Source organism: Notolabrus celidotus, chromosome 4, assembly GCF_009762535.1.
Source record: "Notolabrus celidotus isolate fNotCel1 chromosome 4, fNotCel1.pri, whole genome shotgun sequence".
In the NCBI taxonomy this organism is placed as follows: domain Eukaryota; kingdom Metazoa; phylum Chordata; class Actinopteri; order Labriformes; family Labridae; genus Notolabrus; species Notolabrus celidotus.
This window is the reverse complement of record NC_048275.1, coordinates 11,772,035-11,790,164: the sequence shown is the minus strand read 5'-3', so window position 1 is coordinate 11,790,164 and position 18,130 is coordinate 11,772,035. Positions and strand designations below refer to the sequence as shown.

The following is an 18,130-nucleotide window of genomic DNA, read 5'->3' as shown; positions in this document are numbered from 1 at the left end:
ACAGAGACCGCTGATTATTAATTAAAGCTGTCAAACCAAAGAGGTTCGTTCATACTTTATTCCTGTCACTCCATTACACACACAGTTATCAACGGTGTAGGTAGGTCGTTCAATGATAAAGCACTGAGTCCAGAAAGTGCAGACAAATTAAATCCACCCCTCAATTTATGGATGAGATAGCAGACACTTTGAATTCCTATCAATCTTGTGTGTGTTTGTACAAAGAAAACCAATAAACCAACAAGAGGTGCAATGAATTAAACAGAAAGTCGATTATTTTGATACTGTAGGAGTAGTTTGAAGTAATTGTTTGTTGGCAAAAAGGTCAAATTCTTTGACTGCAGTTTCATCAACATAAATATTTTCTTGATTCTCTTTTCCTCTTTGACGTTTAACTGAATATCTTTGAACTATGAACAAACTAAGCATTTGAGGACATCATATGAGGAATAAGGAAACACCGAACAACCATTGGCCAACATTTCTATACCAAGCTCAAGACTAACACTGAATGAATCAACACTTTTATAAAATCACCTGTTTTGGTATCAAGACATTTGGTGACTGGGTAACAAAATCCACCTTCAAGGACATCGAGCGCAATATTCTATTACTAATTGAAGTGTTGAATCGCTTCTGTTAAATCTGTATGACACTTGTAATGTCCAAAGAACAAGTTGTCTATCATCTTTTACTGAGATTAAGATTTGTGGAAAGTGTCCTTCAATTTCCCTCCTTTTTTTGGTCCAATTTTTGGACTCAGGCCTCTCTGATTGTTGAGCACACGTTACTTTAAGGAGTCCACGTTTTATAATTCAACCATCGTTTTTTATATTACTCCAAAGTTCACTTATCTAGAAGTGATCATAGGGCACAACCACACGTGCTGTTTTATAATTATCACATTACTTTTTTATAGCTGTACTTTAACTTTATTTCAAAGCCTCGGATTTAACAGACTTTGTACTCACAGCAGTTACGCACCTCACCTGCTTGCACCTGCTCCATTTTACAGTGCAAGCACGTTTAACTTCATGCACAAGCCATTGATTTGGTTATAAACAGGTTCAATTTGTTCTATTTGGCTAATTAAGTTGCTCACCTGGGTATACTCAATTGCTGTTGCTAGGAAAACAACAGATAAAGTGTGACTAATGAAATCTCAAGAGTAAAAACAAGTCAACAAAGACAAAAAATCAGTGAGGAGACAAAACAAATTGAGTAAATTTTTTTTGTAAAGCAATAATAAAAGAGATTTCATACTCTAAATTATAAAGTCAGATTTAAAAGCTCTTTAATTTACTTTTAAAAACACTGAGAGCGAGTGATTAGATTTCAAAGATGGTGAGTTTCATAGTTTAGGTGCTATAAAAGGGAAGGCCCTCTCATCTGCCCCTGTATGGAGGACAAACATTTAAAGGAAGCTAAAGGGAATGAAAAAAGAAAGATGTCATATTTATAAAGGAAAATCTCATGTCAAGGTTTATAAGCAGGTAAAGATGTCTTCAGGTAAAGAACATAAGAGTCAATTATAAAAGAAACAGGTAGCTAGTGGAGTGCTTTAAGCTGTAAAAGTTTTTCCTGATCCATTTGTTGTTTTTTTGACTACTCTTTCCATATCCAAGATCAGCAACCACAACAACAAAACAAGGACTCAAGGTCTCACAGCGTAGAATTTTCTGGCAGCTGTATAAACAGATAAAATGTGCATCTTAGAGATGACTCAGGCTGCAGTCAGACACACAACCTTTGAATCATCCCGATCAGCAATGTGAAGGAGTTATAGTCTACAGTCTACATGTGAGAGCCATCTGTCTGTGTGATTCAGTTAAGATGCATGTTTTAAGTTATGTGATTACAAGAAGTTATCCAATCTAAGAAAAACATTTAAAGTAAGAGCATTAACTGGTGTTATGTAGTATTTGTTTGTTTTAAGAGTTCATTCATGATTCACCTTGCTGGCACATTGCCTTAAGAAACGTATCTAAAGCCATAACTGTTAGACTGAAAATGATCATGGGTTTCTCTCGAGAACTTCCACCTCTCTCACGTTCAAAGACCGACCAGTGCATGGATCAAACATTACTGCCAGAGTGGTCTCGTGCCGATGAAGTGACCCTGACATCTATTAGCACCAGTAAAGAGTTTATCCCATAAGAAGCTCAGGGGAACGTGGCCTGAAACCCTGGAGTCACGTTCGATCACAGGTTGTAGCTTTGCCTGCTGTAGCCACGGAAAGAAAGAGGGAGAGAAGAGGAGAGAAAATCGAGAAAGACAGGAGTCACGGAGAGTTGACGGGCTGTCTGACAGAGAGCCACAGTGAGCTGAGGTGTAAAGACACGTCTGCTCTCTGGAGGATGATCAGAGAGGCAGCTCTGATTGTGACGATGGAGGCAGGTTATCTATCAGCTGTTTTCACTCCGCTGCACGTAGTATATCTCCTGTCAATCTCTGCATTCCTCCACAGCTCACCTCACAGCCGCCCTCCTGTCTTTATGCTCACTGTCTTTTCTCTCTTTGTGGCAGAGTTAGGCCATACATCATTCATTCACATTTTTCCATTTTTGTGTGCTTTGCTCACCTTTGATATATTGCTGGACCTGCTGGCAGAATGACCCAGAGGCTTTTCATTCTGTGGAAGAAAAGAAGAGAGAAGAGCTCCAGTGAGTGAAAAGACATGCATTCAGAAAGAGATGCTGTTCAGCCTGCACATTTTCTGCACAATGAGAATTGGCAGAAAGCCTTCAATTAATATTGGCATCATGCTTCATTTGTAATAAATGGTGCAGAGCAGTGATATGCTGTTTGGCATACAAAAATAATACACATCTGACCCTTTTAACAGAACAGACATTTACAGGAGGTGTATGCAAACAAACAGATGAGCTGCTAACGGCACAGCATTCATGTTGTGTGGGTATAATGACTTATTCATATGAATGCATACAACATGGTAGGTTTGTAAAAACTGTTACATGACCTGAGGTGCTGGTTTGGCTTAGCGGTTTAATAGCACAACCGTACACAGAGGCTATAGTCCTCAAAGCGGTCGGCCTGGGTTCAATTCCAACCTGCTTCCCAATATACAATGTCATTCTCCACTTTCCCTCCCAGTTAGCTATTCTATCCACTGTCCTATCCTGTCAGTAAAGGCATTAAAGCCCAAAAATAAACTTAAAAAGAATGAGTGTGACATGGCCTGACAAGACTGCATCATACTGTGCAGAAACAAGGGGGACAGAGTTAGTGTCCGGGTGATAAAACTAACTGTAAGTTGTTTGCCATATTAAATGACATCACATTACAAAGGTCATTCATTCACATTATCTGATAACAAGTCTGGCAGAGACATATTTAAGTAGTGGAAGGGTTTGTGCTGCTACAGATAAGTTACAAATAAACAACTATCAGGACAGGTTTTAATGCTCTGAGAAATCTAGTACACAGCTCTTAAGTGTCTTTGTTGTCTGAAAAACAGCTTCACTTCATGGTAAAAATATAATCATGTCAATGCAAAGTGGTGTAAAGAAGGTACAGCAGTGCTTTGAGTTTAAAACTGATGCTAGAATACCAAACTTGCTCACTATAGTAATGCTAACTTACTGAAGTTTTTGCAGCTTAGGTAGCAGGCTAAACGTTGCTAAACATTGACTGTTTAGTTCAGCACTTACATTGTAAATCATGTCTACCTGCTTAAATCAGTGAGTTAGCATGCTAATAGTTGCTGATAAACATTCAGCACAGCAAACAGCTGAGTATTTTTTTCAGACTACACCCACAACTTCATCCTGATTTTTTCCTGCCAGCCTTCTAGCAAAATATCTGCAAGAAGTCGGGGTGCGTGGATGTGTGACATTGTTTTTGCACCAAAACACCAAGACAGATTACTACAAGACAAGTTGTGTAAAACCTACTTGGCAATAAACCTGAATCTGATTCGGATTCTGATGCAAGCCGAGCAGGTGTGATCTTGGTGAATGTAATGAAGCAGCTCCAAACCTTTCTGTTCTTTTCCACACATTTGCTGATACTGTAGATAAATCCAATTACACAGAGCACTGATAGAAAAGTAAAAACTGTCATCATAGAGTATAACCCAGGTGTGCCTGGCATCTTCGACATCTTATAAATATTGCATAGTGACTACTACTGTGTCCTTTTACCCCATGCTTTCCTCTTGAGACCCCCCCTCCATCCAACAGTGTTCACTTCATGCTGGTGAGACATGTGAGATTAAGCAACTTCAGAACATTTCTGGGGCAGTTATTTGTCCATGTGGGATTTAATGACGGTGCTATAAAAGTCAAGTAATCATGAAAGTTATCTATTTAGAATGAAACATGGATACCTGAACAAAATCTATTCATGGTATGTATTGCACCCTTGAAATAAGCAGTGAATCCACAGACAGTTAGAATATGTCCTGGAGCCATGCTGCTAGCTAAAAATGGCAAAGCCAGCATAAAGGAGGCGTTTCCAGAGTGCAAATATGGTAGTAAACATGAAGAAAATTCCACTTAAAGCAGAACAGAGACAACTGTTTTATGGTTCCTCTTCCACTGAAGAGCAAAACCACATTTCTCAGCAGCTCAGGCGCCTGTGAACATTATAAGCCTCTAAATCAAAATTCTCTGGCTTGAGACAAAGGACAACACACTGACTGCACAACACATCCATCCAAACTCCAAATCAAATGGTGTCACAGTATTTGTATCATAACCCCGAGAGAGAAATGAGCCAAAAGCTGTCAGCACTCCGACCTGTTGGGTTTCGTTGTGAGGCCTAATGATCCCTGATCTGCACTCCATGTTCCCAGTTTGAATCAGAGCATTAAATAAACAGCCACTGGGGTGTTGTGCTGCATTCAGTGGTCATATCAAAGCCTTGCGTGGTTCCTTGACAAGTAATCAATCATTGTTATATAATGCTGAGTTCACAGCAGGACTGCTGTGCTTTGGACACAAACAGATCTTTTCATTGGGAAAAGTGTTTTTAACTGTCCAAGCAGAGTGGAGAAATAAAAGTGTGCAACTATTTTCTTAAAACTCTTTTCAGATAGTGATCACTTTTTACTGCTTCATTATGTAATCAGAACCCCAGGGAATCTTTATATTCGAATAATGCTGCATGGCAAATATGTCATACAAATGTCAGCTGCAAACATGTGGCCATTACCTCTGATCTTAAACTGTACTTTAATCCAGCTCCCTGTGAAGCACACTTTCAGGCTGATGCCGTGACACAACTCTCAGAGTCAATGTTACAGAAAAGAGGACAGAAAAAGCCTCAGAACCACCTGAAATATATTCTGTCCTTTGAGTAGGCTTTGCACTCGGCAGCCAAATGAAGGCAGAATCAGCTTTGTTAGTGTGGAAATCTTGACCCTGGGATCTTTTCACCCTGTTGTCCAGAAGCATCTGCAGCTTACGTGTTACCTCTGCTGTCCTTGTCCAACAGAAAGTACATTAACCTTGCCACCAGAAACCCGTGAACCATGAGTCCACACACACACACACACACACACACACACACACAAACACACACACACAGAACCTCTAAGAGAAAAACATGACGTGCCTCCAATTGATAATTACTGTGTGCATCACTCGTGTCCTCGCTGTGTCTAGTTGCCATGGTGATATGTGCCAAGTCTCTCCATCAGTCTCTGCCTCTCCCTGCATCCTTATTTTGCGCCTGTCTCACAAAGCGCCCGAGGACGTTTATTCAAAAGACACACACTGGATTGTGGTCAGACACACACACACACACACACACACACACACACACAGACACAGACACACAGACACACACACACACACACACACACACACACACACACACACACACACACACACACACACACACACACACACTGTAGCAGACATGCTGATAAGACAACAAAGTCTGAGATGAAACAACAAGATAAAACCTTTGTATTAGCCATATTTGAATAATACAAACATTCCTGCACTCAGACCCAGACAGACTTCTTGACCTTTAAAATAGTGTAACAGCTCACGGTCAGTTTGTTGTCTGTGCAAAGATTACATTTAAACAACTTTTATGTCTCTTATTTGAATCTCATGAAGCCGCCAGCTCCCCTCAGAGTCCAGAAGGAAACATTTGACCAGATTTAGACCAAATCTGAATGCTGATATAATTATAATTGATTTCTTACATATTTTGTATCTTAAATCTCCTTAAAGCTTACGTTCTGTATAAGAGTACCTGTAAGGCCTGAATTCCCCCTCCCTCCTCAACCTGGGATATACAAGGTATTTCTGATCCTGGCTCTGAAACCTTTACATTTCGACTTTATCTGACTTAATCGAGTAAACGTGGGGGATTATTAAGTTACTTATGTTATTTGAATCCTACAGCTTGCTCTCTGCATTTTTTTTCTCTTTCCTCAGCCATCTTCAGTATCAAAGGTGAAAGCTTCCCATGATCATTTGTGAATAATGATGTTACTAAGAAGGAAATAAGTATCTAGAACAGGGGTGTCAAACCCCAGTTCCGGTCCACTTTAGATCAATTGGGCTGTATGTGGCCCCTGAACTGAAATGAGTTTGACACCCCTGCTCTAGACGATCCAGACTGTATCAAGGTTATCAACAGGAGCGTGTCCAGAGGGGAGGTCAGGGGTGGCGTGGCCGCCTTGCAAAATTTGATTGCGCCACCCCAAAATTCTAAAACATCACAGAACTGTAGAAAAAGTACTTCACATATCTATTTTAGAAGACAAACGCATAGACGAGGAATAAGTCCATCAACAAATGCAAGCTTACTCCTGCACACTAACTGTCAATAATACATTTAATGGTGACAATTTAGCCTTGAAGCATTGCCAATAAACAAAATGTTGACAGATAGTGTACAGGAGTTTGCGTGTAAGATTTGAAATACTGCAAAGTATGACTTTGGACAAATTTATTTTTGAGTCCTTAAAAAGCTAAGCTTAAAGATCAACATGTTTCCTCTCTAATGCACCACTTTGAAAGTTAAAAAGGGATTCTTAGGAAGATAACATCTCATATTTGAATTTAAGTAATTAGGATGATATGAATGAAGTAGACAGATAGGGTGAATACATGCAGAAATACTGCTGAATTTAAATCTTTCCCCAAATAACGAATAAAAGAACTCTACAATAGCACAGGCTCCTGTTATCTGATGAAGTAAAAAGCTGACATTTACAAGAAGGGAACACAAAACTGAATGAACATCTGTACACAGTTTCCTGTCACTTCAACAGACTGGAATGTCAGCTGCAAACTTGAGGCCACTATCAAAGATCTCAAACCGTACTTCAGCTGCTAACTTTCTGCAAGACGCATTTCCTTGCTGATGCAGTGGATGTTGTTTTTCAGTTGTTTCAATTTTGATATTTGATGTTAAAAATAAAGAACATTACATCATGGTTGACAGCTATGTTGACATACACAGGTTCCTACAGCATTCCTTACTGCATGAGCAGAGTAGAGGAGGAACGGTGAGAGAAAACGTTACAACACAAACACAATGCAAGAGTTATTGAACGTTCCATATCTGTGAGTGTTTACTTCAAATCAGCACAAGAATCTATTCTGCTGTGGACTGGACCCACCTGAGGGATCTTCAATGTTTTATCAGTAAGTTTGGTTTAGCAGAAAGAAAGTGAGGTCAGTCGTAAGGCTCCAGGAGGCAGATTGCTTCTGTGCATGCCTCGGACAGTGCAACATGCAAGTGTCCATAGCAGCCGTATTAAGCTTTGTTATTTTTTACAGTGGGAGGAGATGGAGACATGACATCCATATTCATATATATACTCTGTGCTATATATGGACACAGATTATCCATATCTGTGCATGGGATCTACACACAGACATTGTGAGGAGGCAAAAACTCCTGGACTGCCTGAAAAGACGTGCCTGTGTAATGTTACTGAACAGTTCACTGTCCTGTAAGACCAAATTTGTTAAACTGAAATTTAAAAAGGTTCAAAGAGAAAAGGCCTTGAGGGGATTCGACTTGAGTTTCTGCTCGCAAAGGGCAAGATCTCCAGTCTGTTACTACACAAGTGGATTAACAAAAAAGCAGTTTTCCTTCATCTCCATGTCATTGCCTCCACAATGTCTGCGATAAGATTCTGCAAAATGGTAAATGCAGCTCTCGATGGGTGCAATTTGTGCAGCAAAAGATACTGTAAGTTTGTCAAAGAGGATAGAAATTCATTTTTTACAGCAGATGACAACGGAGGATAACAGGCACAGCAGAGGAGAGGAACAAATTGATGATCCTTGCCCTTAATCCGTCTTTCTTGGCCAAAAAACGGGAGTAACAGGCAGACATGCCCAGACTGAGAGATTTCTGGGAAATAACAAGGCCACAAATGGGCAGACAAGTTTTATAGACAGCGATGATTAGAGCAGAAAGGTTGCAGACAGATGAGAAAAGATGAAGAAGAGAAATAGATCAGGCTCTCTCTCTTTCTTTTTAACCCAATTTCTCTCAAATCCTTCCTCCCTAACGAAGTTACCTACAGTACAAGGTCCGGGAGTCACCTTCACTACCACCATGACGGCAGAATATAAAGGGCCTTATTCTCTAAGCTCATGCATTATTCTGGTAAAGAAGGGTTCAGGTTTCACACTCGGCTGTGTCTGTCTTTCTGCACCTCCTCTGTGGGTCTGTTCGCAGCCTCAGGCTTTGATAACACAACTTTCAGACTGGACTCTGAAGGCTGGAGCTTGTAAGGAGACGGAGCTTAGGAGAGAGCGGCAGAGAAGGAGAGGTCATATTCAGAGGGATGGCGGTGTCTTTCGGGGCTCTGTTCTGGGCCCATAGGGAGGATGGCTCAGCCCGCTTTCATGCAGGAATCTTAAAAGATAAAACCTCTTTGAATTTAAGCCCCACTCTTTGAAATCTTCCCATTCTGCACAAAGTTTCTCTTTTGAACACAACTTTTTCAAATATTAGAGCTGAATCTACCATGTGTGCCTCTCTTTGATGAAGACATGACAGAGCTGACAGTAGACAAGCAGAGCTTCCACTACTGAATATTTACATCATTGATTCATACTTCATATAGTCCAATAGTTTATAGATTCATCTTCAAGTGTATCAAATGTCAAAAATCATGAGAGATCATTGCAACTAATTGCCTGAAAACTGCAGATGTTTGACTTTTTGTTGAAAAAATGACTGAAACAATTAACCGGTTTTCAAGATAGTTTGTGATTACTCATCTGTGGATCTACAAATCATTGAATTGACCAACAAGTGCAACTTTATAGGCCATGCAGCTTAAGCTGAAAGCAAATCAGTAATTATTTGTCAATAAAGAAAATCAATTTGAAAGAATATCTAAATAAGCTGATCTTTTCAGGCATATTTTTTGTTTTGTGATGTGGCCTGGCTGATTCGATCACAGTGGTCAACTCTAATCACAGCAGTTCAACACATATCCAGATCATGCCTTCTCAAATGAGTCTCCAGTGACCACTTATGATCAGAACTCACTTTCATGCTTCAACCAAACACATGATCTTTGGCTTTGAAGAAAATTAAATGATCATAATAAACCGTCATGCAGACTTCTGGCAACACAAACAAGGGCGGGGGAGGTATATGCTCATGTGACCGAGCAGAGAGGAGCCGGTCATTATAGACTGAAGTGATGATGTGATATCAAACTTAGATTGGTCATGAACCATGATGTTAATCTACAGTTTTGTGGATTGTCAGCAAAACACAAAAACTGAACTCTGGACTGATGGTGTAGTGTGGAAAAACAGACAAAAGATCAGCATAATTAAGACACTGATCCCTGTTCTTCTCCTCGCTGCACTGCGTTATGTAAACTCTAATAAACTCCTCGTGAGATAGTCTCCTGATCGAGTCATTCACAGCATGTTGAGACGGAGTTTATGCAGTATAAAAAAGCAATTTGACTCCAAAACTGTCCCCTGAAAGATAATGGACATCTATGCCAGCAGGAGAAAGAGGTGCCTTTTGCACTTGCATTGTCTTTATTCAGTAATAGTCGGCTGAACACTTCTGTGTTGAGGTTGGGGTGTGGGGCAACATCTGACTAGACCGTGGTTGTCTGAGTGGTCCTGTGTTTGCATCTATTATGTTACATATAAGGCACACCTGTAGTGGAGGAGTGTGCAGGATGGACATGCTCAGGTGATTTTGGCAAGGCAGCCAAATTTGAGTGAATACCTAACTTTTAAGTTCAAACTGCTCCTGTGCTTTCAGGAGTTTCATTGAGCAAGGAATACTTTTTGGTTCAAGTTCCTGAACAGTGAAAATATCTTTTTAATTATTTATGTCGAACATATTTTGTTTCAACTGACGGTCAAATGAAAAAAATTATTGTAGAGGAATAAACTGATCACAAAAACTAACTTAAATTGCACCTCTACAATATCTTCTTACCACAAATCTTAATGTATGACTTTCCTTGTGAAAAACATCCCTTACTTTTGTCAACATTTTCTTCATTAGAGAAGTGAATCTTTCTACCTGGTTTCTAGATTCTGCATCACCACAGAGCTGACGTAACAGATGCAGGGTGTGAATCGGAAGATATGTTTCGAGTTTGAGGTCAGTAGTTTCTCAGAATTCAAACCTGAGATCTTCGATAACAGAGGCTGGCTTCACACTTCATCAGCTTTGTTTCCAACACAGATATGAAACAGGACAGGCTGGGGCTGCAAATGAGAGCTGATGTAGAGCGTGAAGCCCTTCAGCTTTAACATTTCTTATAGTAGACTGATTTAAAAGAACATCTACGGGGCAGACAGGTTTCAACTAGACAAAAATAGACCTCACAAAAGTCTTTTTTGAATTGTAAACCATGCATTTTGCACTTGAAAGGTCATTTCATGTTAACATCTGAAATGTTCTCAGATCTATTTCCTAAATTGACGTCATGTACTGTAACTTATGTTTAATTCCTTGAAATATCCGAATAAAGACTTGTCTACTCTGCAGCGAGACGGCCAGAGATTGTGACATTCAGAGAAATAGTTACATCAAAAGGGCAATAGTAGGGTTTCTAAGTTAACAAGCCTTTTAGCTGCTGTGAATTACATCTGTTAAGCAGCGGAAATACCAACCACGACATCTCAGCTCTGCCAGCAGTAAGTGGAAGACAGCCTCTCTGTTGCCGGCAATACTCAGATCGTTTGTAAAAGCTTGAGAAATATAAACCTAAGTAGTACAGAATGCTTCAAGCTATAGAAAACAAAGAGCACCAACCATCAAGTCACAACAGGGACATAATGAAATAAAACCTTCAGTTTCCTCCGCCTCAGAGCCAAGCATAGACTTCAGCTTCACGTTTAATGTAATAAACACTGCTCTTTTAGTGGTAAAGGAAGCACACAGAGAACAAATTCAGAGCTTTTCATGCTGATAATTGGTCGGATGCTCATTTAGGATGCCATGAGGCAGAAAAACACAGGTCAAGGACAGCTAGAGACAGTAAGAATTGATTCTGGGCAGTAAAGGGTAATATAACAGAGACTTTTGGGAAATGGCTTCCATCCAATATAAACTACAGTATGTTAAACAATGACACCTCTGTGCACTCAATGCTGATACATCCCCACTGAGCTCTCCCTCACATTCAGGGAGACGGGGAGCGGATTCAGGTTGCAGGTCCTCTGTTGAAACAGGGCCAAAGATTTCACTTTATTATCTCCTTCCACAAACAGCTGACATCGTAACAAGACAAGGAGGGAGCACCCAGGAGAGCGTAGGAAAAAGAGGGAGGAAGAGACATAAAGTCGGCGACAGAGAAGCCAATGAATGATAGCTATCAGACAGCGGTAATGAGAGGCCTGTCGGAGGAATTCAATCAGGGAAATTAACGGACAAATATATGTGTGTATGTGCGTGTAGAAAGGAAATTCCACATTTATTTGAATCCAGTCTGGTTCTTTATCTGTAAATTAGTTAAACGTCTCTAACAAGTGACGTCTGCATGCTGCTGCACACAGGAGGGGTCTAATTTCCCCGATCATCACAGTTTAATGTCAAGCAGCTTATCTTCACCTCCCTCTTTAATGGTTCTACACGTTAAAAAAAACCACTATATTTTTCAATTAAGTGGGAGGGTGTTCAATGATCAAAGAGAAGGCAATTCAATCTGAACATTGAGAGAAGGAGAATAAATATACATTAATGCATTAACAGTCTAAAATCAAATCAAATAATTAGTCAGAATGCACAGTTAAGTTCCCCAGAGCCACACAGCTCATTCTGTTCTGTTAAAGTAACATCTTACAAAAACTTGACATGCACAGTACGGATAGTCTTCTGTCTGTTGCATACTTGCACGACAGGCTCTAAACATTTTGTCCAAGGCTTGCACACTCCATGGTCCAGACACATGATTTCACTTGTTTGGATAACATGTGCTCCTCTCAGGAATGTGTGAGTGCGGGGAGTTTATTTCGTCACTGAGTTTTGGCTCTGTAGCGAGTGTGAACAACTCACTTTGACCTTACCTGTCTGCCCACATGAGGTTCAATCACCAATTACATGTTAAAACCCTCTACTCTGATGTAAAGGTCCTATGTGGGATTTATAGTGTTAATGGTACCTAAGCATAGAGTTGTCTTTTATTTGTTTCTTACATTAACTTGAGTTAACAAGTTACATTTCCTTTGTTTGTCTTGCCTTGTGTAACATTTAAACCCTGGGTAAGGAGGTTGTATGCATTCTGAAACTGTGAAGTAAATAAAGACAAAGACAACAACATGCTTGAGTCACAGCAAGTAGCTTTACGGCTAAAATGTTCACTTTCAGACAGCTGCAGCATTATCTGTGGTCTGCTGTTGTGCATGCCTAATTTAATACATCAATGTCACTCTGAAACGAGAACTGTGATAAAAACGTTATGAAACCGCATTCACAGAAACAACAAAAGCCAGGGCAGACAACCATGACCACATTGTTTTCATCTAAACACAATAAAGCAAGCAGACATTTGACAGGCAGGGGAAGGGTAATGCACCTGCAGGTATGAAGAACAGAAACTGAGAGTTTGGCCTGTGGCAGCCTGCACACAGCAGTGTTTACATCTGAATAGCTCTCCCTGAAGTAAATAGCAAGGGGATGAAATTATCTGCTTTGGGCTGATCAGTCTGCCAAATGCAGATCTAGAAATGAGGCCACCCTGTTTTTTTAGAAGATTTTTTCATGCAGACAAGCTGCCTCCAAATTTCCTTCCTAAGTGGAGATATTCTTTCTAATCACACCAATCAAACGACAGTAATGTAAAGTAAGCTACTGTTCACCTGCTTTCAGATTTAAGATACAGCTGGCACATAGAAAATGCAGACAGGAAGAAGTTTTTAAAACCAAAGATAGATTTGAGCATGCTTTTGCATCAAGTTCCTCCCTCCTCCATTGCATTAAGCTCCACCTGTGATCTCCTTCAGAGGTCACATGCTGTATGAAACATCCCTGAAAAAGAGTCCAATCAGGAGAGGAAGCTGGGTTTTATGTGGTTTCCTATCCCTGCCAAAGTCCAGTGGCCACTTGAACAGGAAATGCAAACTGACTGTGAGTGGGCAGCTGGGCAGGAGAGCACCAACAGATGTGAAATCTTAAAAATGCACTGTAACAACACACAGCGGAGAGATTGGCTGACCACAGACGTCTAACCGGCCCTCGGATAAAGAATAGTATAATGTTTGGAGAGAGGTCATGAACCACAGAAAAAAAGGGAAAGCCTTCCGAAAAATCCCCTACTTTATATTCTACTGACAACTGTATTTAGAGTTGTTGTATATAAAAGTATTTGATATGTGAGGGTGTATTGTTTTTAAACATTGGTCTGCTAAAACAACAGTGTCAGTATTCAACATCTGTGTCTCTGTGTGTTTGTGTGTCACAAAGCCACATCAAACTGAGGTAGCATGTAAAGTGAGACTGCAGGAAACACCCCCAGACTATCCTGCTTGAAGTGAAATCTCTAGCTTGTGAGCGAGAATGACTGTTCGCTCTCATCGACAGGATGTGAGCTTGCGGTTTCTCCTCCTCCCCCTCTTCCACCTCCTCCACCTCCTGCTCTATCTGTCCCTCATCTTTCTTCATCTCGGGGGTAATTACATCCGCATGTCCAAACAGGATATGTTGGAAGAAAGACAGTGGACCGTCATTTTCACTTCTGGACCATGTGGTGACCCATTATGGATGTGTCCGATAAGGCTTTAAGGAAGTTGTAGATGATATATCATCTATATGTCAACAATAATTCACCAGAGCAGCCATTTTCCTCTGATGTCACTCTGGTTACAAAACTCTATTGCTGTTATTATGTCCTGCTTTGAATTATATGGATGTAAATATATTTACAAGGATATATAACCATTTGAACATTTGCATTTCACTGCTTAAGGCAGATCAACAAGAGGAAATGTGGATAGCAAAATTCAAAAGGGACATCAGGCTTAACCTCAAGTTAAATTACAAATAGGCTATGATTAAAGCTGCTGTTGGTAGTCACAGAGTAAACATCTGTTCAGAGAGAGGGACTTCGAATGTCAACACTATCCCTCCAAACCAGATTTCCTCTTCGCCCCCCAACACAGATCGGCGTGTGCAATCATGATAGTGCCGGACTCATAACCAATCGGAGGACGTAGCAGGGGCCGCCCCGTAACCAGTCAGGACAGAGGATTGGAGATTAACTATGATTGGTCCATCATAACGTTAGGTTAAAGGCATTGGAAAATGCAGAGATTTTGCAATAGTCTCAAATTATTCCACTAGAAGATGAGTACCGATGGGCATTATGACCTTTTCTCCAAACCCAGCAAAGTAACGTTTTTTACACCATTCCTACCAACAGCATCTTTAATTGTCATGCTTTTAAACAACAGCGTTCATGAAGCTTGTCAACCCCCTCAACCGTTTTCTAACTGAACTGTTTATACACAGTAATAAGAAAGGTATGAACTTGTAGCTCATAATAATCTTAACCATTCAACAGTGTACAGAAAATAGTTGGATTCTAACAATAGCTGTTGTGACTTAGCCGTCAGTAGGTAATGAGTGATCAAAACATGTTGCAAATCAAGCTAAAGTAGGTTTCTCTGAAGTGAAATAACAGATAACCATAAGCTAAACACCAGGTACCTTGAACACAAGTACCTATTACAATTATCTTTCATTAAATTAAAGATAGAAGAAAAAGCTATGTTAAACAACAGCTTTCATTGCGTTCTATCTAACACCATTTGTCAATAGGAAAGATAGGCACTTGTAGCTAATGTTAATCTTTGCTGGTCATGGCAATGTAAGGTAACAGTAGTGTAGGCAGGGATTAAGTAGGATGCTAAGATGTTGTGACTGACTGCAACTTTTAGTAGCTAACAAGGGATCAAATTGTTGTTTAAGCAGGGGTTCCCAAACTTTGCAATGCCAAGACCCCCCAAACAGCATTAGCTTCTGGCCGGGGATCCCCTTTGCAAACCCACAGACAATGCTTCAAAATATGTAAAAAAAAACCATCAACTTTTAGAATGTATTTTCTTACTTTTATTCACTTTTCAATAATTATTTTATTTGTTTAGCATAGGAAATTATTAACAAATGTGTTGTAAAAAAATTTTAATTATAAGATTCAATTTCTTTCCCTTCCCTCCAATTTTCTGAGGCCCTCCTAGGCCCCCTGGCAGCACCCCCACTTTGAAAAGAGACTAACTGCATGTTTTCCTCCAGCCAGATTACATATTTAGATAGAGATAGGAAACAACTGATTAGCATTTCACTTCTTCCTGACTAACTTAGCTATGTGATAGTGTTACAAATTATAACAGGAAATAGGGGAAAAGTATGGTGTAGACAAGCTACCCAAAGTAAACTAAGAATCAGTTGGATGCTAATATTAGCTGTTAACACTAGCAACCTATTAGTCCATGCAATAGCTACTGACAACTAACAATAGGTTTATCGAAAGTTAAGTTCCCTTATAAATAACTAGTGACAAAACATAATATTAGCATTCAACTTCTTACCAATGATACTGTTTAATGGTGTTATATGTCACAGTAAGAAAGTTGTTAATTGGTAGTACACAACAAGGTGAGCTTGTGTTAAATGGGAGTGTGGGTGCTAAAAATAGCTGTCTTGCCTTAGTTGTTGGTAGCTGCTGAGTGATCCTGTATGTTCTTGAATCCTAACCTTTGGTCTGATTTTCACACCAACGCCCTATACCTTTCATATCCTGCCCAATCAAGCCACAGTAAAATGACAATATCACTCAGATCTACTGCAGGGCTCATAAACCTTGATATTAGCAGTTCATCATGTGCCATCCAGGCTTCCCATCCTGAGCATTATCCCAACCAAAATAGCCTCTGTTTGTTCAATAAGAAGTACAGAAAGAACCATAAACGACACGGAAGTATAGCAGAGGTTGGACTAAGGGAAGAGACAATCAAGTGAAATATGACAACTGCTTTATAAAGAAGAAGAGACCCAAATACTCAGTGAAACATTCCCTCATTAGCCTCACTTGGTGTCATTTCTTCCACATGATAGGAGTCATTATTTATGACTCGTGAAAAAGTCAAGACACACATAATTAGTACAGTGCAGTGTCTCCTAATTAGCTGCATTATGGCTGTGTGAACCCTCAGACCCCGTGTGATATAATCCTTCAATGACAGACTGGCAGAATCCAAGAGAAGCTTACAGAAACAAAGAGGTCAGCTTGGAAAAGAAAACTAAGAAGTGAAATAATGACCCCGACTCATGTAAAAAGGCTTAAACAACAACTGAATGAGTCTCAGAATAAGAAGGGACTCTCGGACTGTATCACCGACTTTAAAACCAAGAGTGTGATAAGAGCCTGAGCCCACTACACAGCTTCTTTATGGCTAGCAGCACTTTGCTGCTGCTTAGAGAAGCATTAGCTGTAGCACCAGCTGGGAAAAAGAACATCCTATCTGAAGTGTGGTAACATTTCAAACAAGTTTCTTACTATTTCTTAAAAAAGAAAATATTAGCATCCAGCAAGCTGAAAACTAACTGCAGGAGAGCTCAGTTGTCTGTGCTGTCAAATGTTACAACCATGCTAGGAGGTTTAAAAACAGCAGGAGAAGATAAGGATAAGATGAAGATGGTACTGTGAATAGAAAAGCTCAGTGGGAGGCTACAGAACACCCAACACTGTCAAAATGCTGCAGGAAAACCACAAGTATGTAGCATGGAAACAAATGCCACAAAGTACAGCATCATAGCCAAAGACAATTTGCAACATCTGCCTCTAGATGGGCCTTACAATACATACAAAATAATGCAACATACTACATATATGTATACTTCATACAAAATAAGAGCTGTTTCATTTTGAGTTCTGCAGGTGAGGCTTTCCCATTAGAGAAAACGTGGATTAATGATTCCTTAACCATGCTATCTCCTGTCCAGTCTTCCTCAATTCTCCCTCTATCCTCCTCCTCCTCCTCCTCCTCCTCCTCCTCCTCCTCCTCCTCCTCCTCCTCCTCCTCCTCCTCCCCTCTCCAACAGGTTTTAAGCTCTGCCATGACATGTGACTGCATTAATCTCCCCTCCCTTCTTTCCTTCCCCCAGCTGCAGATTTGACACAAAGCTCCGTGATTTGGTGCATCAGTCGATGATGTGATATGCTAAGCTGGAGACTGAGAAGGAGATATATATATGTCACATCACTGAGGCATTGTATGTTTGTTTTGAAGTTTCTGTGTGCAGCTATTAGCAAACAAATCACATGCTGCAGGAGCTGCAGCCTCTCTTTGCACTTGCACAATAGAAGTAGAGCACACGAGCAAAGAGATACGGGGGAAAAAAGTTGAGAGTGGGGGGCCATTGAGTTCATGTGCTTTTAATCTCCAGACATAGTCTCCTGGTATGTCCTGTATTCTGGATATTTAGCACTAAACACAGTGACAGCATGGAAACACCCTGAAGAGATGACTGCAAAAACAATGACTATTTAAATAAGCAACATGCAGCTGTGTGCACCGCAGTCGAAAGTCAATATCACAATACTCATGGGACGCTCAAGTGCATAGGTCATGTACAGTATTTCTCTGCACCCCCACTCATCCTGAACAAAGGGCAGCGGAAAGGGAGAAAGTGGGTCAAC

At 40.2% G+C, this 18,130-nt stretch overlaps 1 protein-coding gene across 3 annotated transcripts in view; it reads right to left on the bottom strand.

Annotated features, from left to right (window-relative positions):
* Window positions 1-18,130, bottom strand: part of march8 (membrane-associated ring finger (C3HC4) 8) — a 112,806-nt gene that overhangs the window by 26,995 nt on the left and 67,681 nt on the right. For all 3 annotated transcript variants that reach the window (XM_034681715.1, XM_034681717.1, XM_034681716.1), the window contains exon 3: window positions 2,582-2,632. In XM_034681715.1, the coding sequence (XP_034537606.1) occupies window positions 2,582-2,632 (51 nt within the window). The remainder of the gene's footprint in view (window positions 1-2,581; window positions 2,633-18,130) is intronic.